Source organism: Ascaphus truei, chromosome 3 (assembly GCF_040206685.1).
Source record: "Ascaphus truei isolate aAscTru1 chromosome 3, aAscTru1.hap1, whole genome shotgun sequence".
In the NCBI taxonomy this organism is placed as follows: Eukaryota; Metazoa; Chordata; class Amphibia; order Anura; family Ascaphidae; genus Ascaphus; species Ascaphus truei.
Window position 1 is genome coordinate 381,623,963 of NC_134485.1, and position 25,708 is coordinate 381,649,670.

General features: G+C 41.5%; 1 protein-coding gene across 6 annotated transcripts; it reads left to right on the plus strand.

The window, feature by feature from the left end:
- The first annotated feature begins 536 nt into the window (after positions 1–536).
- Positions 537–24,472, plus strand: C3H11orf65 (chromosome 3 C11orf65 homolog). Of its 6 annotated transcripts, none has more exons than XM_075592346.1 (9): positions 537–809; positions 3,677–3,798; positions 5,398–5,490; positions 7,896–7,949; positions 10,600–10,809; positions 12,958–13,085; positions 18,036–18,206; positions 20,948–21,003; positions 24,192–24,472. In XM_075592346.1, exons 2-9 carry the CDS (start codon positions 3,697–3,699, stop codon positions 24,293–24,295), a joined length of 918 nt encoding a protein of 305 aa, XP_075448461.1. In that variant the 5' UTR covers positions 537–809; positions 3,677–3,696; the 3' UTR covers positions 24,296–24,472. The 6 variants fall into 6 exon arrangements, with proteins under 6 accessions (XP_075448461.1, XP_075448464.1, XP_075448466.1 ...); XM_075592349.1 differs by having other exon boundaries at positions 538–694; XM_075592351.1 differs by having other exon boundaries at positions 742–763.
- The last annotated feature ends 1,236 nt before the right edge of the window (positions 24,473–25,708 follow it).

The window sequence follows — 25,708 nt, forward strand, 5'->3', positions numbered from 1 at the left end:
CTGTAAAGCGCTACATAAAACTAGCAGCGCTATACTAGAACAAACAATTATATATATTATACTGCCCAACTCTCCCTATAAATGAGGAATACTGATTGTTAGCCGAATCGTTGTTCAGCTGTCTCCCAGAACAGAAAATCCATAGTTGTAGAAATATCCTGCATTTTAATCTCAACTCTCCTTTAAACGTGTAATATTGGGCATCATGCAATAGGGGGATTTGGGGTGGAGGAGAAGGGCCTGTTTTCAATCTCTCACAGACTTGATATATAAAAAGAGGGGGTTTTCTTTCACCAGGGAGTCATTTCGAAATAAAGTAAAATAAATGCCAGCCACATTTCCCGGTGTTTTCCCGGTAACTAGTCACATTGGGGTGTGGGATATGTGCAATACAGCAGTATACACTGAGCTGGGTTTGGGTGACACGTCACTGCCTGCAGTGAACCCTCCTACACGCTGGGGGCGCTCTAACTGCTATGTCTTCGATACGTCAGTGCTAGGGTGGTATCCCCAGAACCGGAAGCTCTCGGCGACCATCTTTGATTTGGGCGCCGTGCCCATCACTCCGAAATCGCGCGACAAACACATGCGTCACTGGAATGCAGGAATGTATGCGGTACATTGTAATGCCAGACTGGGATACGACGCTTATCGCCGCAATCGGAGGGAGCCGCGGCTGAGGATTGTCTGTCAGGTCGGTTGACCAATCAACAACTTCGCAGCAATTCATGTGCGCGTCGTCTTCTGACATCACATCCGGTCGGTATGCATTGTTGCCATAGCAACGGGACGCCGCCGGTGCAGGGAAGGTAACACTGTATAGAGGTAGTTGAGGGTAGCCCTGCGCCCTGCCAGGCGGGCCTGTGACACATCGCACAGCACAGGGGGGAGATTTATACACACTGCTTCAAAATACATACCTGGGAACAGGTCAGTCTGGCAGCACAGGCATAACATGTAGTTTCCTATTAAAAGGAATTGCTTAATTACATCTCCCCGGGCTGGGGCTATAATACGGTAACCACCGATGTGTAGGAAGAACGGTGTATAAAGCAGCTCTTTACCCCCTCAGAAAGCTCTGCGTTGTTTTCTGTTTATTCATTTTTCTCAATTTTTGGGGAGCGAAATGTTGAGCATTTGTGTGCATTTTGGACCCAATAAACCACTTTTATGTGATTATCTCTTGTGCTGTGCGGGTATATTGGATCAGTTTTTTTTTTTCAATGTGTGCTGCCATTATGTCTCCCATGCTTCATTTGGCAAAGCCAGTATAACCAACCCCACACTGAGGAAACCCATTAAGGTCGAAACGGCTGTCTGTGGGTGGGTTTACATGGCTATGCATCTTAACCCAGACTGTGCTTAAAAGCTGTGAAATGCAGCAAACATAAGCTTATAGGGGACCATGTTATATTGTTTTGAAGCAAACGGTGGCACTGTGTGCTCATTTGCATGTCATTAACCAGAATCCCTTGCTGCAGTGGAAGCAATGTTTGCTGGGTGATAATGGTTAAAGGCGGGGTTGCAGATCTGTCTAAGACATGCAAATGTATTTATTTATAAAATGTTTTACCAGGAAGTAATACATTGAGAGTTACCTCTCGTTTTCAAGTATGTCCTGGGCATGGTTATGATGACAAATAATACATGTTTACAAATACAGTTACATACGTGAACAGGGTATACATTATATACAAGACATTGCATGCACAGTTTAAGATAATATATATTATGGGCGTATGTAACCGTTACAGACCAGATTAAAATGTGAGACCGCTTTGGTTTTGAAAGAACTTATTCCCGGTGGTGGATGTGAGAGTCTCCGGTAGGTTGTTCCAGTTGTGGGGGGCACGGTAAGAGGAGGAGCGACCGGATACTTTGTTGAGCTTTGGGACCATGAACAGTCTTTTGGAGTCTGATCTCAGATAAGTGCTGCATGTGTTAGGGGTGGTGAGCTTGTGCAGGCTTATTGGCTGCCCCTGGGTACGTGACAGGCCGATCAGCTTATCAGAGAGGGGGAGGGGATGTGCAGCTTCACTGACTGACTGTCTCTGGATGAGTGACATGCCATTCAGCTTATCACAGAGGGATGTGCAAACATCCTTAGGTATATAGATTACATTAATTAGGACAGCGGTGCGCAAACTGGGGGGTGTGAGATTTTTTTTGGGGGGGAGGCAGGTAGTTGCAGAGATCCCGCGCTCTTCCCCAAGGCAAGGCATTTAATTAAATGCCGGGGCACCGCGCGAGTCCTCTGCAACCTCTACTTACCGGGATTCAGCCAGCTTCAGGATGTGTGACCATGGCAACGCGGCATCAAATGACGTCACTGTTGCCATGGTAACGTGACATGATGCAGCAGGTCACGTGACGTCACACGACCCCACGGTGTCATTTGACGCCGTGCGATGTAAGGAGGGGCGGCCAACAGAGGAGGTATGGCAGGGGGGCGGCCAACAGAGGAGGTATGGCAGGGGGGCGGCAAACAGAGGAGGTATGGCAGGGGGGGGGCGCCGCATAAAAAGTTTGCGCGCCCCTGAATTAGGACATTAACACCTGTCACTCACTCTCTCTTTGCACCCCGCTGCCATTAAAATCCCCTCCCTCATTGTTTCCTCGGTGAGTGACAGGCTCCTCAGCCTATAACATAGGGATGTGCAGACATCCTTGGAGAAATATATATATATAGCAAAAAACTGCTTATCAGAAACCACTAAAATATGTGCTGCAATACCTAGCTAAAATACTTGATAATACTAATTGTTAAACAATGTAACCTCAAATAGTGAAAATGTGCCAATACAATATGCAAGGTGATATTATACAGTATATATACATAGTGACTGTAAATGTTGTATGCATCAAATCAAAAGAACAACATTGAGTATCCTACGTTCTCCCTGGCTGCAGGGGAGGCTGTGAATGCTGAGTAATTATGCAGTGAGGTGGGTTTGGGGACTTGTCTGAGATGTCTGAACATGCTTATAGATGTTCTTTATCATTACTATAAATAGTATTATATATTTAATATCGTCGTTGTAGATGTAAACCGCATTACAAAATACCTTCCTTTTTAATTACAGATTTTTTCCTGTCAAAAAGAACATTTAATCTGCCTTTCCATCAGTACTCAAAGAATGTAATTAAAAGGGAGGTGTTTTGATATGGCCAGTTCTGAAGATTACTGTAGGTGTCTTTAATGCGTTTTACAGTGGAAATATCACAAAATTCCAAGTCAAAGATTGCATTTAGTGAGTTTTTGCCAAAAATGCACGTAATGAGTTTTACCTCTACAACCAAGATATTAAATATACTATTTATAGTAATGATAAAGAACATCTATAAGCATGTTCAGACATCTCAGACAGGTCCCCAAACCCACCTCACTGCATAATTACTCCGCATTCACAGCCTGCCCTGCAGCCAGGGAGAACGTAGGATACTCAATGTTGTTTTGATCTATTTGATGCATACAACATTTACAGTCACTATGTGGTCACTGCAGTGACCTTTTATGTTTGTAGATAAATAATTGCTATGTCGAAATACTGTGGCTGAGTTTCATAAACCCAATCCTCTGAAAGATCACAGCTACAGAGCAGCATATGATTTGTACCAAGGGAGTAGTATTTAAGAGAAGTGCATCAGCTTAAGTTCTATTATTTTTCTCTTGCAGAACAATAAAAAACAATAGAGATGGGAGAAGTGAGTGATTCGGTGGCATCCTATCAAAATATATACAATGAGGAACAGCAAATGGCTGCAAGGATGATACAGCGGGCCCTGAGGAGGACTATAGTAAGTGCTACTCCAGGACATACCTGTATCTCATCTAATATACAGAGCAAGTCCAGTGCCATCTGTGCAGTTTAATTATGATGTCTGAAGTTATAGTAAGAGGAAGTTGTCAAAGTTTATAGACAGTACAATATGCATTTACGCAACCACATCATGTATGTAATAAAATGCCAAGGTATGATGTCAGGGCTTTAATGCAGATTACATATGCTGTTCTATTTATTTATAAAAATGTTTTACCAGGAAGTAATTCATTGAGAGTTACCTCTCATTTTCAAATATGTCCTGGGCACAGAGATATAAAAATACATGGTTACATTAAAAGAACAGAGGTTATACAGTAAATTCAGACATTTAATGGACACATAGAGTTGGAAAATTGGGTACAGGGGATAAAAGGGCTGGTGAGTTTCAGATTGAAATAGAGCAGCTTTAACAACACTTTTACATCAGCAAACGGCTCAGACCCTTTGGCTGCGCCAAAATGGATGTCCGCTTTTGGGGCAACACAGATGTACATTGGGGATGTTCAGATTTAATACAGCTGTAAGTACAAGTCCTTTGTCTTATTGGCTCATTAACATTCCAGTGGGTGGGGTTGACGTTCCACAAAGTACAAGCAAATGTTAACCCTTAGCACGTTAGTCCTGTGCAGAGGGGAGCAGCTCTTGGGGAACCCCATCAGGCTGTCTGCCTCTGGGGCAACGCAGATGTAATCACATACATGGTTATTTTTAGAACAGTTACAGTCTACTGATGTTGTTGGATGTCATTGTTTCTGCTACTGTGGAACATGTTTATAAGACCAAGGCTCCTTGGTCATGAATAAGGAATAATGGGATACACTACATAGAGCTGGTATAGTTATACGGTCCAGTTCAGTGTTTCTCCACCAGTGTGCCGTGACCCTCTGCCAAAGGTGCCAGCTTTATGAAAGGCAAATAATGCGGTATGATACCTTTTTATTGGACCAACACATAGTTGATGGGTTACAAGCGTTTGGATTTTGTTTCTGTATTTCCGCTATGCCCAATGAAGGACCCTGAGAGGTTGGAAAGCTTGTAACATATCAGCTACTTGTTGGTCCAATAGAAGGCATCATACCACCTACTCCCTCCATTGTTGCTACACAGCTTTATGTGGCATTCCCTTTCTTTGATTAACGTGGTTCTGTTTTGTCCCAGATGTGCAGCCGGGAGACATTAATAAATGTAATCCCTGATTTGTACCAGTGATTGCCAAAATAGCCGTGTTTCCCAGCAGGATCGCTCCTTTTAGACCTGGTTCACACTGTACGTTGCTTGGAAAGCCTTACGTTAGTATGTGGTGCTTTTGGGAAGCAGGCCATCTACAGGCTTCCATCCAGATTAGAGTAACTCGGGTTATCTCGGTCACCTCGTATTTCAGTACAGTAGATTTAAACCCAGCTATGGTCAGGATTTGGGCATTGTTACTTAATAGGAAAGGGACAAAACAAAGGTGGTGATATTTGGATGCAGAATATGTATATTCATCCTGAGTTGATGTGTATGTAGTCTCTCAGCACTGTACAGATAAGGGAGGAGGATCATTCCTTTTGATTTTTTTCTTCTATATTAGGATATGAATGTATATGACTATTACAAAAACATCATCAACTTTAAAGGCAAAGGAGATCCCCGGCTCCTGCTTAAATGCATCAACCCCAGAGAGGTGAGTACTTTATGTGATTGTCATAATCAGGGAGTTTGATGTCTTTATATATTTTTATTTTGAAATGTAGGTTTTATATCAGAGGATCAAGGCCTATTTACTGGATATGTTTCTTTTGAAGAATAATTTTGGATAGGAGCTTTCTTTTTAGCTAGACCTAGGTTGGGGCATCTTACATTGATTAACATGTACTACTGTACTATAGTGGACTCTGTGATAGCCACTGTACTATATATAGTGTGCTTCTAGTGTTATCAATTCTGTTATCCAGTTTATGAAAGCTGTCGCCCTCCAAATTTTTTTAGGTACTTTTCTGTTTCAATGTCCCAGAAAGTCTGATTTGAGATAGAAAGCTGATGCAGAATAAGTAGAGGATCAGCACACCCATCTGTAGGAGACATTTTATCAAATAATTTATTGCAGCATATAAACGGACAGACTTTTCAATACCACCATTTGTCATGGTTGAAATATGAAGCTAACAGAGGGTTTAACAATGAATATATTTAAAATGAGAAAAATCTGGTCTAACATTGAAGTATATAGTCAGCATGAAAAAGGATTTGTTTTGCAAAATCTCCTCGCCGTGAATCCCTCTTTGTGTTCCATCATGTAACCTGACAGACGTTAATAGCACGATAGTTCTACGGAATATATCTGAAGAAGCTATTTGTGATGTTCAAAAACCGTGCACAGTGTAAAAAAAGGAAACGTCTGCATGAAAAGTGAAAATAGGAAATGCTATAAACCGATGATATATATTTATTAACAGGCCCTCCAAACATGAATCAAGTCAAAAAGGGACTTGTGCACGTATTCTAAAAATAACATAAGATAAATTCTTCACCCGACCAAGATCAAATGAATGAGACACAACACTGCCCGTAAACTCATCAAAAATAGATCTATTGTAACTAAATACAAAAACCCAATGTTTCGGTCTTTACCCCGAGCATTGTCCCAGAAATGCAATACAATAACGATAAACAGCACTCACACTAATGAAATAAAGTATACAATGCGGGGTGACAAGGACTAGAGAGGACCCAATCCCTCTCAAAACAATACAAAATACTGAACAGTCCAGCACTCCCTATATAGAGAAATCAGATCACTGGTATAGAACCAAAAAGGTAAGTTTTAATATATGCACAAATGAATCAAAACAAAGCAAACAATACCACACATGGAAAACTACAATAACATAAAGGTAGTACTATATATGGGGTGTGTGGGGGAAAAAAAGTGGAACAAAACAGGGGGGGGGGGTGGCGCAACAACAAAAAGGTGGGTATACAGGGGAGTGCAGGGGAGCAACGTTTTGTGGATTACCCCTTCTGAGTGAGGAGCAGGAGCGTTCTGATTATTGTGCAGAGAACCTTGTGGTTTGATTTATTCTACCTACCTCTTATGACTTTTGAACGCCTAGTGCTGCATCCTGCTTATGATCTTTATGTTTAGATTTGGCATTTATCTCACTATGTTTATCTCTGTCTAGTATTGAACACTTAGATTAGTGGAGGATATATTTGTCATTACGTATTCATTTAGACTTGCCAATTGTTGCTATCAGAATTAGTGGAGGGTTTATTCTTTCTCATTTGGGGCCTATTTGTGGTTTTGTGGGTTCTGGGATCAGGGAAGTACCCTTTTGTCCCTTTTGGGACTGAGGGGAACGGGCCTGGCGAAGGGGTAATCACCGAAACATTGTCCCCCTGTACTCCTCTGTATACCCACCTTTTTGTTGTTGCGCCCCACCCTTCTTTTGCACCCCCCCTTCTTTTGCACCCCCCTTGTTTTGTTCCACTTTTTTCCCCCCACACACCCCATATATGGCACTACCTTTATGTTATTGTAGTTTTCCATGTGTGGTATTGTATGCTTTGTTTTGATTAATTTGTGCATATATTAAAACTTACCTTTTTTGGTTCTATACCAGTGATCTGATTTCTCTATATAGGGAGTGCTGGACTATTCAGTATTTTGTATTGTCCCAGAAAGGACTGAAACATTGTTTTTTGTATTTGGTTACAATAGATCTATCTTTGATGAGTTTACTGGCACCGTTCTGTGTCATTCATTTGATCTTGGTCGGTTGAAATACACACACACACACACACCACACACACACACACCACACACACACACACACACACACACCACACACACACCACACACACCACACACACCACACACACCACACACACACACCACACACACCACACACACCACACACACCACACACACCACACACACCACACACACACACACCACACACACCACACCACACACACTATATGACCTGCTCAAATGTTGGAGCAGACGAGCTGTTCAGACATAATGAAATCTTGTCAATTTTTTCATGTTTACCTGATTGATAACATTATATATTATGTTCTTGGCAGGCAGAGCTCATTGATGCTGCAGCCGGGGTTCATGTCAGGTTCCGACTAGGCGGAGTAAGTACAATATATTATTTTGCATCTCTAATGATATATGCATATATACAGTGTTCGACAAACCTATACATTTGCTCGCCCCGGGCGAGTGGATTTAACCCCCGGGCGAGTAAATATTGGCCCAAGCAGCACACGTTTGGTACTAGGTGGCGAGTAGATTTTTTTGTGTGGCGAGTAGGTTTTTTGGTGATTTGTCAACCACTGCATATATATATATGTCTGACTTCCTCACCTCATACCTCAATTACCTAGTCATACAATACAAACTAATAATAACATACTGTATGTAACAATAAATGGCTTACAACACATACCTAAGTGCTCAAAGTAGCACATTTCTCAGCACTAAAGAACTGACAGCGTAGGTGGGTAGCAGTACGTTTAAACTTGCTATTCATATTAAAGGTGCAGTCCCCTCTACTCATTTTTTTTTTTGTATCCCCAATATTAATACAGGGTGGGAACCGGGTGATGCCCTGGAGCCAAACTCTATTTTCAGTTCTGGGGGGTGTCCGGTTCCCACGATACTTACCGGTGAAGTTACCAATTTCCTTCCTGCGGGGAAAAAATGGCTGCCAAATCTTGGGCCAATAGGAAGCAGCAACATCATCGGTTGTGGCTTCTTATTGTTCGTTCATTTAGATCGCTTTAAAAACCACAAAGTAATACAGGTAACTTCACCAGGAAGTATCTCGGGAACCCGGAAAACAGCGCGGTTCCGATCCGGAGAACCACCTGGTTGCAGTCTTGTAACCTGGCGGTTGCTTAGGGTGGATTGCTCTTACGTATTGATAGGTTCATTCATAATTAAGTAATTGTTCTTTTGGAAGATAATCAAGGGTGACTTGTGAGAAATTCAGAATAATATTGCAAGTAGAAGAGCCAGGGCACTTAACATATGAGACAACATGTATTGCTTGGAAATTTCTCTAAATACACAATTCCCAACAAGCTCTGAGAAACCCCAACCATTACCACATAATAAATATATATATATATTGCAACTGTAAATTTACCCACCATAATCTTAATTATATATATATTGGTTGACAAATCACCAAAAAATCTACTCGCCACACAAAAAAATCTACTCGCCACCTAGTACCAAACGTGTGCTGCTTGGGCCAATATTTACTCGCCCGGGGGTTAAATCCACTCGCCCGGGGGGAGCAAATGTATAGGTTTGTCGAACACTGTATATATATATATATATATATACATATATACATACATACATACATACATATATATATACATATATACATATACGTGTCAAAAGGAGTGCTAGTGGGTGTGGCTAAATGTAAACAACAAAAAACAAACAAAGATGCCCAAAGCTACTTCCAATGTGACAAAAATACACAGTGCAATACCTACATATCTCTTGTAAAAGGGTAATTTCGTTTAACCCTTTGGCCAAAGCATCTTAAGCCTGCTGCCACTTACAAGGCATGACCGTAGCAGGTCCTAACACTAACCTGGGTTAAAATTCTTATTTACCTGCTACGGTCATGCCTTGTAAGTGGCAGCAGGCTTAAGATGCTTTGGCCAAAGGGTTAAACTAAATGACCCTTTTACAAGAGAGATATAGGTATTGCACTGTGTATTTTTGTCACATTGGAAGTAGCTTTGGGCATCTTTGTTTGTTTTTTGTTGGAAATTTCTCTACCAGTTTTTGTACTCAAATCATCATAATAACTTTATTTCATATAGTGCTTTCCTCCCAATGGGACTCGAAGCGCTTCACAATTACAGTAAAGTGCACAGTACGCAGCACATAGGAATTATACAGACATAATCCCTGACCAGATGAGTTGACACTCTGTTTTTGGGTGCCGGATATCATGATAACTACCTTTTTTCTTCAACTTTCAAACATTGTGCCAGAAGTTTAGGATAGTAAATAAGTCGTTTTAAACGTGACATTTTGTAAAACTTTTTTATTTTTAATGATATGAATCTTCTTGTGAATATATGCGCTTGCTTGTTTGTTTGACATGTGTAGAAACCCAATTCTTAGTGGAGCTCAACAGCAGTGATAACGTTTTCACATAATGAATGTATTTCCAGCTAATGAAACAACATGTCCTGGCTTCTTGGGGGCATAATCATTAAAGTGCGAGAATGGTCTTTTCAAGCAGTAAATGACAATATTACCCCGACAGTTATCTCGCCATATTCTTTAAAGATTATTCCAAGCAAGAGAAAGCGAGAGAGAGACCGTTCATAATAATATTACATCTTTTTAACTTTTATATTCTACTTGTGGCAATTTCCAGGACAAACGCGATTAGCGTACTTTTGTCCCAAAAACTGCATGCAAATTATTTTATTACATTATTTTAGTTGTTTAGGTATATTTTTGCATGGATAATTCATGAATATGGCGAAAATTCCCATTTTCAGACAAACTTGCATTGCTAATCTCGCAGTATAATGAATAGGCCTCTTTGTGTGGTGACCCATTTGGATTATGACGATTATGCACATATGATGCTGTGCCTTTATTAAGATTGTATTCAAAGATCGCAGATCCCTTCTTCTGTGACACATGAAGAAGATATTGAGACCTCATGAGCAGCGCCAATGTAAATTATCCAACTTGTTTCAGCACCTCAGAATAATTCAAATACCCCCTTTCTATTCGCAGATAAACTTCCCACCAAATATATATTACAAGCTTTTTACTCACAGACCTGTGGTAGACATGTGTGCCAATAGCCCCAAAGATTATACCAAGCAATCGGCGAAGCAGCTGCTGCCTACACAAATTCACAACCACGGTGCTATTCCTGAGCAGGACCACAGCAGCTGGTACACGCGTGTAGAGAATAATGGCTGGAGACTTCTGACAGAGAGGGTGAGTAAATGGAGACGAGAGTAATCATAAACTAAATAAAATAGCCTTTTTTTTCTATTCTTCTTTTCCTTCAAGCATAAATACATTTCATTAAGGAAACCTGTAAGAACCTTTTTATATCTACTCAGGTACTTGGCTATAGAGAGGCGAGGAGTCGCTTCATATGATGGTTGTTTATTATAGGCAGCAAGTCGATTTACAATTGGGCAATCAGCATTCGGTTACCTGGTGTAAACAGAGACCTGTCCTTTGGTCAGTGCATTGCAAAATGTGCACTACATAATACACATCACTTACTCTGTCCCACCCATCGTTATATATTTGTCAATTTCTCTTATGGGTTTTCTTGTCGAAACGGTACATTTTCACACTCCTCACATGTATACAGTATATAAATATCTAGCACTCAACACTTTTCTGTTTTCAAGCACTGAAATGTGGGAATGGTTTAAGATGCAGTTCCACTTAGGACTTAGTGGTGTGATGTTTCATGGGTCATAAAGTGCCTTAAAAACAACAACAAAAAAGTATTTTAAAATCATTTTTAAAAGTCTGAGAATGGCCCTTTGTTTTTGGTTATATAAGGACCTCTGAACGGGGCAGATTGCTTCTTATTTTGTTTCCTCCAGCACTGGAGGGGTTAAGCCTCGCTTAAATGCAATCAATTTTAGCTGACAAACATAGTATAAATATAAACAAAAAGAACACACTCCACAGCGCAATAAATCTGCTTTTGTTAGTAGCAAAAATATAGAACATGTATTTCATAGATTAAAAAATATATTTATTGCGCTATGGAGCGTGCAATCAACAATATATCTTTTTGTTTACACACACATACACCAAATGTTTTAATAGGTGTACACACAAATATTTTATGAGACTGCTTCAACATGTATTATCTAATTTAAAATAGTTTCTTCTTTTGTTATTTAATAACCCCTTCATCGGTTACAATTAAACGTTTGATACCTTTTAAAAAAATAAATCAGACAAGTATGAATCTTTATGAATAATTTTCCTTTGCTGTCTGAACATGGTAGTGCTATGATTTTCATTCTTGTTCCTGCCCCCTCCCCTAAGTGATGATCTGAGAAAAATGTGGCAGAGATGAAGTTAAACCCACCTAAACTACCATAGGTTAATCTGGTAAACATGTCACTAATGTCATTAGTTCAATTTTTACCTACAGTATGTTGGACTGCAGCGTTGTAGTCATATCTGAATGTATAATTATTTTGGTAGTGTCTAGTCTTTCTCTCGCATGAACCGTCGCCTCTATGTCCAGCTTGCAGTCCCTGCTAGGAAGTCGCACTATATTCATGATGGATAGTTCTTCACCTTTAAATCCCACAATTGTTGTGCCTTAAGCAGTATATCTAACTGCAGTCTTCTCCTGCACAAGTTGTTGGATCAAGCTAGTTAGAGACTCCCCGTAGGACCAAAGCGTTTATTAAAAATCTGTCAATCACCCAGTCAACCATTATTTTCAAATAATAATACGTTTGTTCGTAAGCATGCTGAGCAGAGATTTGGGAGGGAGGGGTTTGATTTACTCTGGCTACTTCCAAGTGTTTATTTGTATTGCTCTCTAATAAGGTCAGGGTTAGAGACCTATAATTGGCACACACTCCCCCATTCATGATTTTTGTGATCCAAAGAAGCCAAATCATTGTTACATTTTTTTTTTTTTTATTTATTTTTTTTAGGAAGGTCAATTAGATAGTTGTTTTCTTTACAAGATGAGGTTTTCTGTTTTGCTCACAGGAATTGTACTTTTTTCATTATCTGTATTATAATTAGGGATTCCGGTTTTAGGTTTTAACTGGGGGGGGGGGAGGAGGCACCACTGACAGATAATCTTGCACTTTCAGTTAAAACCAAATGCAAATACTGTACATGTTAATTTATTTAATTGTTAACACTAATAAACACAGATTTGTTAATAAAATGAAAACACCAAACTTTTTTTTTTTTTTTTTAAAGCTACCTATTTTATGAAGAGAAGAACTACGAAAACCTTAATCCCTATTTATAGTGAAATACATGAGGGGGGATTAGCCAGGTGGAGCTATTTGCAGTACTGCTCCACACTGCATGCGTTAGTGCCACCACGTGTGCTTTGTCTGTCTTTGAATGTTTTCTCAGATGGGCAGCAGCATAGATCAGACAGCAGCTGCAGAGGAGAAGATAACATTCCATCACTCCAGATTACAGAGGAGGCAGGATGTGGAAAAAAGACAGAAACAAAGAAAAATCGAATGGATGCAAAAGATGTAAGCGAGCTTATTGTGACGAGAATCCGTGCTGTTCTGCCAATTCTATAGGCTATTTGTAAAGTGTTATTTATTTATAAAATGTTTTACCAGGAAGTAATACATTGAGAGTTACCTCTTGTTTTCAAGTATGTCCTGGGCACAGAGTTTATTTTTACTATCTTTCTGCATGGTTTAATTGTTATCATGGACAAAACCATACAATATGTAAAGTTAAATATTTAATTTAGCATCATCCAAACATTTGAGCCATAATCTGTATGAAATACTCACTACATTTGAGGGTTGCAGCCATTTCTCTTTCCATAAGCTTTTACACTTTGTCCGGCCGGCGTTTCTCGGACTGGAGGTATCTCTGTGCTTCTTCATTGTTTTCGGGTTTGGTCGGCATGCCTTTTCGAACTTGAAATGCCTTTGTGCACATTTCAGTAAGTGGTATTCAGTGAGATCTTACATCTCTCAATGACACCTGAAAAATTCACTGCCCCCCCAATTCATAAAAGATACACTAAAGGCCATTTTAAAAAGGCAACAGTACACAGCTCTATTCTGAGTCAAGATAGCAGCTATTGAGCTCTGTATGCTGGTATATAACTCAGTCTTACCCATCTGAAGAGAGGTATCTAAAACCGTTACCAAAAAACATAATTCCTACCCAAATACAGCTTAACCCCGTTATAGCGCGACCCGGTATAACGCGAATTCGGTTATAACGCGGTTTTCACGTGGCTCCCGGTTTTTTGCACACTGCCACACTGCACACACTACCAGCACACACTACCAGCACACACTCTCACTGCACACTGCTCACAGCACACACTCTCACTGCACACTGCTCACAGCACACACTCTCACTGCACACACTCTCACTGCACACTGCTCACAGCACACACTCTCACTGCACACTGCACACACTCTCACTGCACACACTCTCACTGCACACTCTCTCACTGCACACTGCACACACTCCCAGCACACACTCTCACTGCACACACTGCGCACTGCACACACTCCCAGCACTCACTGCACAAACTCTCACTGCACACACTCCAGCACTCACTGCACACTGCTCACAGCACACACTCACTGCACACACTCTCACTGCATACTGCACACACTCCCGGCACTCACTCTCACTGCACACTGCACACACTCTCACAGCACACTCACACAGCACTCACAGCACACTCTCACAGCACACAGCACTCACAGCACACTCTCACAGCTCACAGCACACCGCACACTGCACACTGCACACACTCCCAGCACTCACTGCACACTGCTCACAGCACACACTCTCACTGCACACTGCACACACTCTCACTGCACACTGCACACACTCTCACTGCACACACTCTCACTGCACACACTCTCACTGCACACAGCACTCTCACAGCACACTCTCACAGCACACCCTCACAGCACACTCTCACAGCACACTACACTGCACAGCACACCACACCTCCCTCTCCCCCTCCCTACCTTTGGTGTCGGCTGCTGAGATCGGAGCGGAGCTGGCATCAGGAGGAGGGGGGGGGGGTGTCGGGAGGAGGGGGGGTGTCGGGAGGAGAGGGGGTGGTGTGGGTGCCGGTAGGGGGGGTGAGTGAGGAGCAGGCTGGGACTCGGAGGGCCGCGTGGGCTAGGCCCAAAACTGATTATGCTGCGGAGGGCCGGTAGGTGTGGGGGCCTCTGGGGGGGGGGGGAGGAAGTGGATACCGGTGGAGGGGGATGGATGCCGGTGGTGGGAGGTAAGGAGCAGGTTGCGGCTGGACTCGGAGGGCCATTGCTGGGGGACGTGTAGGGCTTCCGGACACCTTTTCCTTCCTTCCTTCCTTCCTTACCTCCTTACTCCCTCCCTCCCGATCAGGCGCACGGCGGCCATTTTTTTTTAAAAATTAGCGCGACCCCGGTTCTAGCGCGGTTGGATCGGGTGGCCCCCGAGGACTGCGTTATAACGGGGTTTAGCTGTATTTATAAATTCCTTGTTAATAGATGATATATTCTTACATTTATTACCCATATAGTAGCAAGAAGAAATATTCCTGAGAAAACGGCTTTAGGGAATATTAAGTAAGGGTCCATGAGATTAAGGAGCCGATTCTATATGTGTCGAAGTAGCCGATTGGATGATTTCTGTCCGAAATTCCCATGTGTTATACTGGGTAATTTGTCTGAAAACATTCCGATTGACCTCTTCGGCACATATAGAATCAGACCCCAATTTCCTTATCCACTGTGCTTCTGATTACAACTTTGAGCAGATACAGTAACTGTCTAATTTGTTCTACTTGATACGTATACAACAAAAGACAAAAACACCCAATGCTACATCCAGTGTGACAAAATACATAGTTAAATACTTCAGTGTTCGTATTCGCATGATTAAGGGTAATTTAGTTGAACACTTTGGCCAAAGTGTTATAAGCCTGCAGCCACGTCACGGCGTGACCAGTCTGCAGGTCCTAGCACTACCTGTGAGTATTCTCATTTACCTCTGCTGGAGGGAGAATGGCCTCAGTGGACCTGTCCTGCACAGGTACGTGGAAAAACCTGCTACTTAAAAAGTGGGGTGGGGTGAGCTTAAACCCTGGGAGGTGGGGCCACTAACCTCCAACCAACTGATACCAGTTGAAAATTGAAATGAATGAACACACAACCCCAGCAATCCCTAACCCCAAAACCCACCACATCATATATATATACTTGTGACAAAAGCAGTGCTAGTGAGTGTGTCCAAATGTATACAACAAAAGACAAAAATACCCAATGCTGGGATTGTTTACACAAAGTTCTATATATATATATACACTCTATAAAGAAATAATGTGTAATGATATGGTTGTAATTAGGACAGTTTTTTTTCTTTCAATGGCTTGTCAAATTCTCCAACGAACCAACCGTATATTATTTTTTGCATTCATGCGTAAGATCGAGTAGAACGAGTGTCAAGTGAAGTCCTTTTTAAAAGCCAGTGAAATGTCATAAAAACGGATTATTCATCAGAAGGGATGTCAGAACGGAAGTAAAAGATTTACGTATTAGCTGACGTCACGGCTTGTAAATACTGAGGCTTCAAAGTCATGGAATTCACCAGGCAATGATTCCATATAATGTACGTGAAACATAATAAACTATTGCTTGTAGCTCTCCTCATGTAGTCCTTGATCACACTCACCATTGTTATGAACTTTAACCGTTTCAGAGGGGCCAGCCACACACTGCGTAAAGCAAGGACAGGGCAGCTTCAGAGCCGTGCGTTGTTGGCCCATCGGGAAGTCAGAGGATGAAGTTCAGTTTGTGCTAGTCAGGTCAGAACCTGTATAATTGTGTATAGCGCTCACAATACAATGGCTGCTAAAGATGCAAATCGGTGATTCCAGCTTAAAAAGTATTTATTTTTGTATTCTCCTTTTAACACTACTTTTCCTGCTTCCAGGAGGGATTATTTCATTGTTTGTAGCGCTAGATGTCCGTATTATTTGGTTAAGGTTAATAAGGGTTATTTGCCAACGTCTCCTGCCTGAAAGCCTGGAGAAAAACTTCCATCGCTTTCAATAGGATTCATTTTCTTTGATGAACATTGAGTTTTTTGCACTGGTTTCGCCTTACTTTACCGCCAGGAGACATAGTGTGTAGTTAAATTACTGATATAAAAAAAAAATAGAAAGGTAAATTAGTTAACTTTTTCCCCCAGGGATTTTTTTGCAACTTTAATGGTACCTAGTCATAGTGCTTTGCACTAACATGTTTCTATGGAAGATGTGTCAATAGCCCCACCTGCTGTACAATATCACTCCTGCCTAGAGATGTGCGAACCTGCCGACATTTGCTCCGCCAGGTTCGATCACACTTTCCAAATACCGGTAGTTGTAAAAAACCTTCAAAAATGTCTTTCAAACTTTTGACAACAAAAGTTCTAATTGTACAAATTGTTCAAAATGAGCTGTTTTGCTTTTTAAAAGCAACTGAGTAGCAGTCCCACGACTTAGATATATATCGTTTTATAGTAAAGGAGTCAGGGCACACAATAACAGTAATAACTCCAAAAATTGGAGCGAGTGTTTCTGCCAACGTACTAAACTGTACTATGTAGAAGGGTCAAAGAAAGCAGGCACACCAAAAGGTATAATAAATGTCTTTACTAGCTAAACGTTTCGGCTTCCCAATGCTCTTGAGAAAGGCTCCATTGGGAAACCGAAACACAGATAGACAAAAAATCTAAAGGCGCGTTCATGATTAACCCCTTCGGCGCAGACTAGCGCAAGTCCTGCATTGGGCTGCTATCCCGCTGGGATGCGGGGTGGGGGCTTGTTGTGCTCTGAGTAGCATGACAACCTCATAGAGGAGTGGAATGAAGGGCCTCCCCTTTAAATCTTTGGGCGTGTCACACCGCTCTGAACCCCACGATATCCCTGGGGTCTAGTAGTATTTCCCTTCAGTTACGAAAGGCAGCCAAAGAATAGAGATGGGGCTCAGATCTGTACATAAAATGGCATTATTTTGAGTAAAATGTATGAAATACCTGACCAGAAGACAATAAACCACAGGTTAAGTATACACCATGCAGAACCGGCTGAGAATAAAATATTGCATTTGTCCGGGTTGTTTACAATAATATAATCATTATTGGGTCTTGACAATGTCCGCGTGAAATACTCCAAAATGTCTTCAGCGCTAGAGATTACAAACACCGCCAGCACTGAAAGGGTCAAATGAATAGGAGACTATAAATTGAGTTCCCCGAATTCTTGTTTGGAATCATATGTGCCAGTTTGAATAAATAATGTTTGGGGACCTATGGAAGACTTGCACATTCACACTGACGTCACTTACCTTTATTGTACCTTAAATGATGGGGGGATTTGGACACTATTTCCCCACCACCGCCCTTTTGCATCTGGTTTGTCTGTTAGGTGAAACATTCCTGGTTTGCTTCTTACATTTGCTCAGGTATTATGAAGGGAGGCTGCACGCTCAGACTACAGACCCAAACACTGCAATCCTAGTTCGGCGAGCCACGCAGGGAGTGATGCAGCTGGTTGAGCAGCGTGGAGCAGACGCTCTGGTGGACTGGGAGCTGGATGAACTGCTCTCCTGGACAAACGCACTCAACTATGAAGAGTAAATATATTGATGGTTCACTAGCATAAAATACACATTCTTTCTTTCCAGATGCTGGAAGCAATTTATTTTATGGCTAGCAACAAAAAGGAATGCGAGGCAGTGCGGCAGCAGGATTATAATCCGGGGAGATAGTGTGGTGGTAATAAACAACATCTACACACACACAAGCTTGTTAGCAGCTGACAAACATTATGAGGACATCTTGTTTACATTGTGCAAGACTGTGCCTTATTACGTTTTGTTGCTGAAAAATTGTGTTAATTGAAACCACATCCGTGCTGGAGAATCTCGCTAAGGTGTTTCAGTTCTGTGCCGCACTGTTCACCCCCCGGCAGTGAGGGTCTAAAAATCAATCATAATATTTTCTTCTTATATTGCACTGACAGATTATGCAGCGCTATTCCGGAGGCCCCACTGCACGCGCCTGCACGCCCGCCTTGCGACCTGGCGGCGCGTGCCGAGCGCTATACTGCGGTCTGCAGGTGCCGTTCTGAGGCGCGGGGGTGGGGGCGTGGCCAAAATGGGCTGTGTGGGCGTGGCCATAACGAGGGTGCGGGGCCACAATGACGGCCAAAAAAAAAAAACCCCTGCACAAACACACCTCAGCAGACTTCTTCCCCCCCCCCCACCTCTCGGTCCCGCTCCCCCGCCTCTCTGATTGTCTCCCTGCCACGCCACGTGACGCGTCGCCGTTCGGGATCACAAACTGGCTGTAGCCCCTGCCGGCTGACGCGTTGCAGTGAGTCTGGGAGCGCAGAGGGACTGGGGACAGCCAGGGAGCAGGTAAGGGGCTGGTGAGAGGCGCGCGCACACGCCGCTGGCTGCACTGGGGTCCTAGCCTAACAGTTTTTGCAGGCACAAGAAGTACCTGTGCTGAAACTCGAGCAATTGTTGGTGCACGAGGCACATGGAGATAGAGTCATTTTCCCAAGGTCACACGGAGAGCTGACACTGTGTTTCAAACCAGGATCACCTCCTTCCTTCAAAGGCAGCAACTTTACTACCAAGCGTTATTTACCCACAAGCCCAAAGTTAACCATTTAGACGCAATAGTTTTTTCTAATTAGTAAATCGATGTATTAATCTTAGAAAGCTGAAACATGAGTCGATGCAAATAGCGCAAAACAGAGCACTTAAAAAGAGTGCACTCAAAAAGAAGCATCATTAAGAAAGTTTAATGAACGTCACACTTATAGTGTAGCTGCTCAACCATTGGGCCCAGCGTGACCTTCCTCAGGAGTCTGTGGGGGCTGAAACATTGAGCGTATCATTATCATTGAACTTACTTTTGCCTCTTGAGTGCTGGTCTCTATACACTTTCTTTGGGCTACGAGTATAGCTTATTTGGACCATGCACTTGTCTATTAGGGTAATTTTTTTTTTTTATCTCCTAATGCCATTTGTAATGTTCGAGCATCCTTTGGTTGCTACAGCAACTATTTAGAAAGTAATATCCACTTCCTTTTTTGACACAGGCTGACACTACCTTTTTGAGATCTGCCTTTTGGCAACAAAGTATCACAAATCTGTTGCTGTTCCAAACAGCAGACTGTCAGTTGCTCTGAAAGCTGTACCAATAATGTGTTATACATAGTAATATAATGTTACATATCAGCTGCAGCATTTCACATACTGCAGCACAGTTAGAAGGCAGCCATTTAGTTAGGCCCACAATCAGGATTTTTACTGATTTGTAACACGAGCACCAAACAATTGCCAGCTTAGGCGAGAATGTAGAATTATACATTGTCACATGCTTTACATAAAAGGGGGGAAAGTGGTATTGCTGCTATAAGGTATTTGTTCCACCTTCTTTTTCATTTCTTTTTTTTACTAAGGCATGAGAACATAAATCATGTTTCGGAGAATCAGGTGGGAGACAACTGATGAGCAATATAAATCATTTTAGAGTCCATTTCTTTAAAATAAGCACTTTAAATGTAGATATACAATAGCAGAAAGCAATACTCAAAACTGTTTTTAACATTGCCTTCTTTATATATATATATAAAATTATATATTATATAAAACATACTCTGACTTGTACAGCGCCCTGGAGTCGCCAACAACATGGGATAGAAAAACATGGCAGAGGCAGGACTATTTCTTGACCACATTGTATTCTCAGTAGCTTGATGTGTTGCAAAGCGATGACAACTAGAAGTGGTCTGATACACATGACTGCATTATCGGGTCACAGAATCTGTGATTCATTGAAAAAACATTTATTAACATAAGGAATGCTTTGCTATGAAGACTACTCTTGCTTTATGATATCATTTTGAAACACATCTTATACAAAGGGGATTACATATTTAATAAATTGTACATAATTCACCATCTTGCAGAAATTATCACATAAATATGATTACTTTTTAGATTCCCCCACTTCACAGGGTATTACTCTCAAGTTGTGTCGTCTGCTTCATCAAGAAACTTGTACAGTCAAGTTTATTTATAGGAAGAACAGACCCATCAATTCATTCAGGAATAACTTGCGTACGATTAGGGCTATAACATGGTTAGGAATATGCTGTATTACTGTCTAACAGAGCAAGGTTTGCACATGGAGATCCTGACCTACATTTCTGTACTTCTCTGCTTTGCAGGCTCTGTATGTTTAATAATGAGTACAGCACTTTGGGAGGACGGACTACATAGAATCACTCAAGTAATCGATTTACTTATTTGGTACACATGTATTATCAAACTTTTCTGACTGTCTATTTACTCTTCAGGTACATTGGCTGTTGGAAGGCAATTGGAACCAGTAAATCATCCTCTGCATTCAAAGGTATGAACTATATATTATATGTGTATACTGATATGTCTGCCACTGAATAAAGAAAAACACATGAAATCGCAGTAATGTCACCATGTTACCCTTTTAAGGCTATGATATTGTGTCCCTTTGAATAATTTGGAAAATTAGATGGGGCAAAACTGCAGCAAAAACTGAACGAAATGTATTCAAGCATACGATCCAATAGCTTCCTTTGGGACCCTTTTCCTTGATAAATCGGGTGCAGTTTTTTTTTGCTCCAGTTTGACAGCCGAGATATTTCATCCCATCCCCCAACCCCCCACCAGCTTTGGTTAAAAAAGCAAAATCTGCAAGGGATTGTGTTTGTGATGCGAACATGATTAAACTCTGCCACACTGGGTAATACAGTAGGCGTATCCTGTTTATTACACTACAGAACAGTTTGCTTATCTCCCAGTATGTCAGTTTTTTTTGCTGTGTGCACACAGATGACCAATTCGGTACCAGTTGCTAAGTAATCAAAGTTCTTTGGAGTAATTGGAATGTTTCTATTTCAACATTTCATATTCTTTCTTGAAATGTGTTTCTAACAGTATGATTAATCCACTGTGCATGCTTTTAATCCCTGATAGCCCCAATTCACTTCCTTATCTCTTCCCCCTCCCCTCCATTGATTTTCATCAATTCCTGCTATTCATTTTCTCATTGTATTGGTATTGTCAGTGACATCAATTAACCTGAGCACTGCTGTAACCAGGGATTACTTTTCTGCTGGGTGATAAGACTGAACAAATCCATAGTAGGAAAGAAGAAACAGTGTGCCGTTCCATTGCTCTGTACGGGGTACACTAGTACGGCAAGGTTCAGCATTGTTCTCATCGCGAGGGGGAAAGTGGCATTATAAACGGTAATGGAGAATGTCTGAAGCACATCTTCCCATTAAGTGTTATTTGTATTACCCTATTTCCTCGATTCTAAGACGCACCTTTTTTAGGATTTTCCCATGTCTGAAATCGGGGTGCGTCTTGGAATCGATGTATTAAAAAAAATAAAAAGTGTCTGCAGTACTAACCCCCTCTTTTCACTTATGTTTCAGGAGAGATCCCATGTCAGCAGAGGATGAAGATGGACAGCGAACGGCAGTGCGGCAGGTGTGGGGCGGCGACGGCAGGACAGGTCCCAAGTCTGCAGGTGAATGGCGATAAGAAGACAGCATGGGGCGGCGGCAGGAGATCATAATAGCAGGAGAGCTGAGCAGGAGCAAAGCGGCGTAGGGGAACGGCTTGGGAGGTGCCCACTGTAACACCGGAAGTTGACCGGTGTCTAACATTCGATTAGTGTGCACCTCCCAAGCCGTTCCCCTATGATGCCGCCGCCTCCTGCTCAGCTCTCCTGCTATTATGATCTCCTGCCGCCGCACACTGTTTCTTATCTTGATTCACCTGCAGACTTGGGACCTGTCCTGCCGCCGCCACACTCCCGCCCGCTGTCCATCTTCAACCATCCGCCGCCCGCTTCATCCTCCGCTGATATGGGACCTCTCCTGAAACATGGTAAGTGAAAAAGACATTTTCCTCGATTGTAAGGGCCAAATCGATGGTGCGTCTTACAATCGAGGAAATACAGTACTTGTTATTTATATGATTCCACTATGTAAATTAATGGCGCCTGGAATGCATACACCAAGCAGAGTTGCCATTAGGGTGTTGAGATGCTGGTTCATGGACCGTGAGACCATACTAGGAGAGGCCAACTCCAGTCTTCAAGGGCCACCAACACGTCAGGTTTTAAGGATCTCCTTGCTTCAGCACACGTGGTCATTATCCACTGATTTGAGCCACCTGTGCTGAAGCAACGATATCCTTAACCTGACTTGTTGGCCACTCCTGGACTCTTCCCTCCTAGGACCAAAGGGAACTCGCGCCCGTGGCATGTTTAATAGGTACATTGTAAAAATGTGCATGTCTACGTATTTTTAAAGAATCTTTATGTCTCCATAGTAGCTAATTGATCTGTAGAGGTTTTCAGATCTTTACCGAGTGTCTTGTTCCTGACAAAAATTGTTATATGTGCAGAGATATTGTTGGGCTAACGATTGCAGCATAACTACTTTAATGAGTGAATGGTAAAGAATAAATAATTACCAGATAGCATAAAGTTAAACTGATCTGAAGAAATGTTTTGCTTCTTGTGGAAAAAAAAAAAAAAGCTGCAGACCAAGCAATATTCTACGTGTTTTTTTTATTTATTTTTTATAAATCAGTTCTGTACTGAGAAAATACTTGTAGCATTTAAAAAAAAAAAAACACCCTGAAAGACATTGTATTATAATGTAACGAGCATTTTTTGTTTCTATAGCAACCATTTACAAAGTCACATCCCCTTCCTCTTTTGAAACAGGCTCTGGTACACCCCTTTTTGAGCCCTGCCCTCTTTCTAGCAGTGCGCCAATTGTATCTATTGATTGCCTGGTCACATGATCTTCCCCACAGAAACTTTGTATCTGTTGTCCTCTTCTGCCTCACTGACAGCCATTTAGTGAACCCCCGAGCCAATCTTCACCGATCGGGTAACACGAGAACGGATCGATCGGCAACTTCGCTAATTACTTATCATTGCGTGGATTGTATTGATGCACATATTAAAGGGGGGAAAAACGAGGAAAAAAAGACGGCAGGTTGGACTGCTGCTTGAAACCGTGTATTTAATTATCATACGAATATTTACAGGCCTACTTGTAATGGGATTGTCACACTCACATGGTAGTATCCCATGCTATTTTTAGTGCCTCTTCTGTAGATATGCCGGCTCTTGTCCTGTGTTGGCTGTGTGCTCACACCTGCATATAAAAAGACCGCGAGTATATTTGGGACAGCAGCACAGTGCTAAATACTTGCTCTGTATTACTTTTTAGAACATTATAAGAATCCTTACAGTAGGGATTCATTTTTTTTTAATGGTAAGTGCTGTGTAAGCTAAATAAACAAAATGTAATGTTATACTTTTTATTTAATGTCCATTTCTGAACACTATGATGATCAGTTTAAAAAAATTAATATATATATATATATATATATATATATACTTGTTGATTAAATTATACCAATTGGCACTTTGGTTTATTATCCAGTTCTGCAGAAGTTTGTCTTTTTTTTTTTTTTTTAAAAAGCCACATGACAATACCTATGCCTGACCCCTCCTTGTATCCGCTCCTGCAGGATCCGCTTTCATTGCATCAGAGTACGATCCCTATGAATTGACACACATATCTCACCTTGGCAGTCAGGAGTTCCCAGACATCACTGATCAGGAAATGGAGTAAAGTTGACAGGTTGCAGGACTGCCCAAAAATGAAAAGCCAGATCATTAATATTAAGCTGCAAATACTTATAAGTATTAAAATGCAGCCTGGCAGCAGGTAACTGCTGTAATACATTTGTACCTGAAAACATTTAGTAAGTTTAAGAAATGTTACGTGTGAATAAAAATGTCCTACAAATCTCTTGTATAGAAAGACATTGAATAATACATCGGTTTGTGATAGCATTTAACTGCATTTCTGACCTGAGCGGCTCAGCTCCTGAAAGCTGTAACATCTCCTTAGCGTGTTATAAAGTTATCACAAACCACAGATTCCTACGCAATTTATTGGACCAATGCAGCTTCTAGATTATCTCGTAATAAATCTATATTGACTCATAGCTTAAAAATAAATATTTGCTGATCTAATTAGGCATTCAGGTCTTCATCAGTGGTTGTGCGAGTAAAAAGTGAGACGTGCCAACTGCTGTGTGACCTAGTGGTCGACAAATCAGAATAAATATACCACCTCAGTTAATTTCTAATGTTTATAATCTAGATATAAAATAGATGATCCAAGGCACTACGGATTTTCAAAAGATTTATTGCGTCCAAACAGCACGACGTTTCGACCTTCTCAGTGAGGCACTGGAGAAAGACCTCTGAGAAGGTCGAAACGTCGTGCTGTTTGGACGCAATAAATCTTTTGAAAATCCGTAGTGCCTGGGATCATCTATCTTATCTCTATGCTCAGGATTTCTTTAGACAGGTTATCCCTGAACCAGGAGCACCGGCACAAAATTGCAAGTCTCTTGCCCCTGTTTGATTTCTATTTGGTGTGCAGCACTGTAATCATTAATGTTTATATCTATCATATCACACCAGTATGTGCCATAGCGGCTACTTAGAAGCATTAACAATGAGTTATTACCTTTTTCTTTATTAGGTCCATAGTTATGGATTAAGTTACCACTGAGTCTGTCTCAAATTAACGTTACAGGCTTCTCTTTCTATCCAATTCTGAAAGGTGAGCTGGAATCAGATTGATATCTATGCTGCATTAAAAATGCTATTGCAAGACATTTCCCTGAATTATTACATTCATTACTTCAGTATTTTTGTAATATTTGTAAGGTGTGACATATCAAGTTTACTAAATATGGTGCAGTGTTAAGTCGGTCACTCGTTTTATATTTCAAGACGACACAGGGCAAGGGTAATTGTGACAGTACTCAATAAATCTACATGGTTTTGAAATGTATATAATGGGAGTGGCTAACATTAATACTTGATCTCCCAGTTGTCGTCTTTTGCTGCCATCTTCATCCCAGCAGCCAGCCGAATCCCTGAATTAAGTCCTGAGCACCAGTGCTGTGACCTAGTCAGAGCCAGGTAAAAAGTACCTCTTGAGTTTAAAAAGAGCAACCGAACTTTC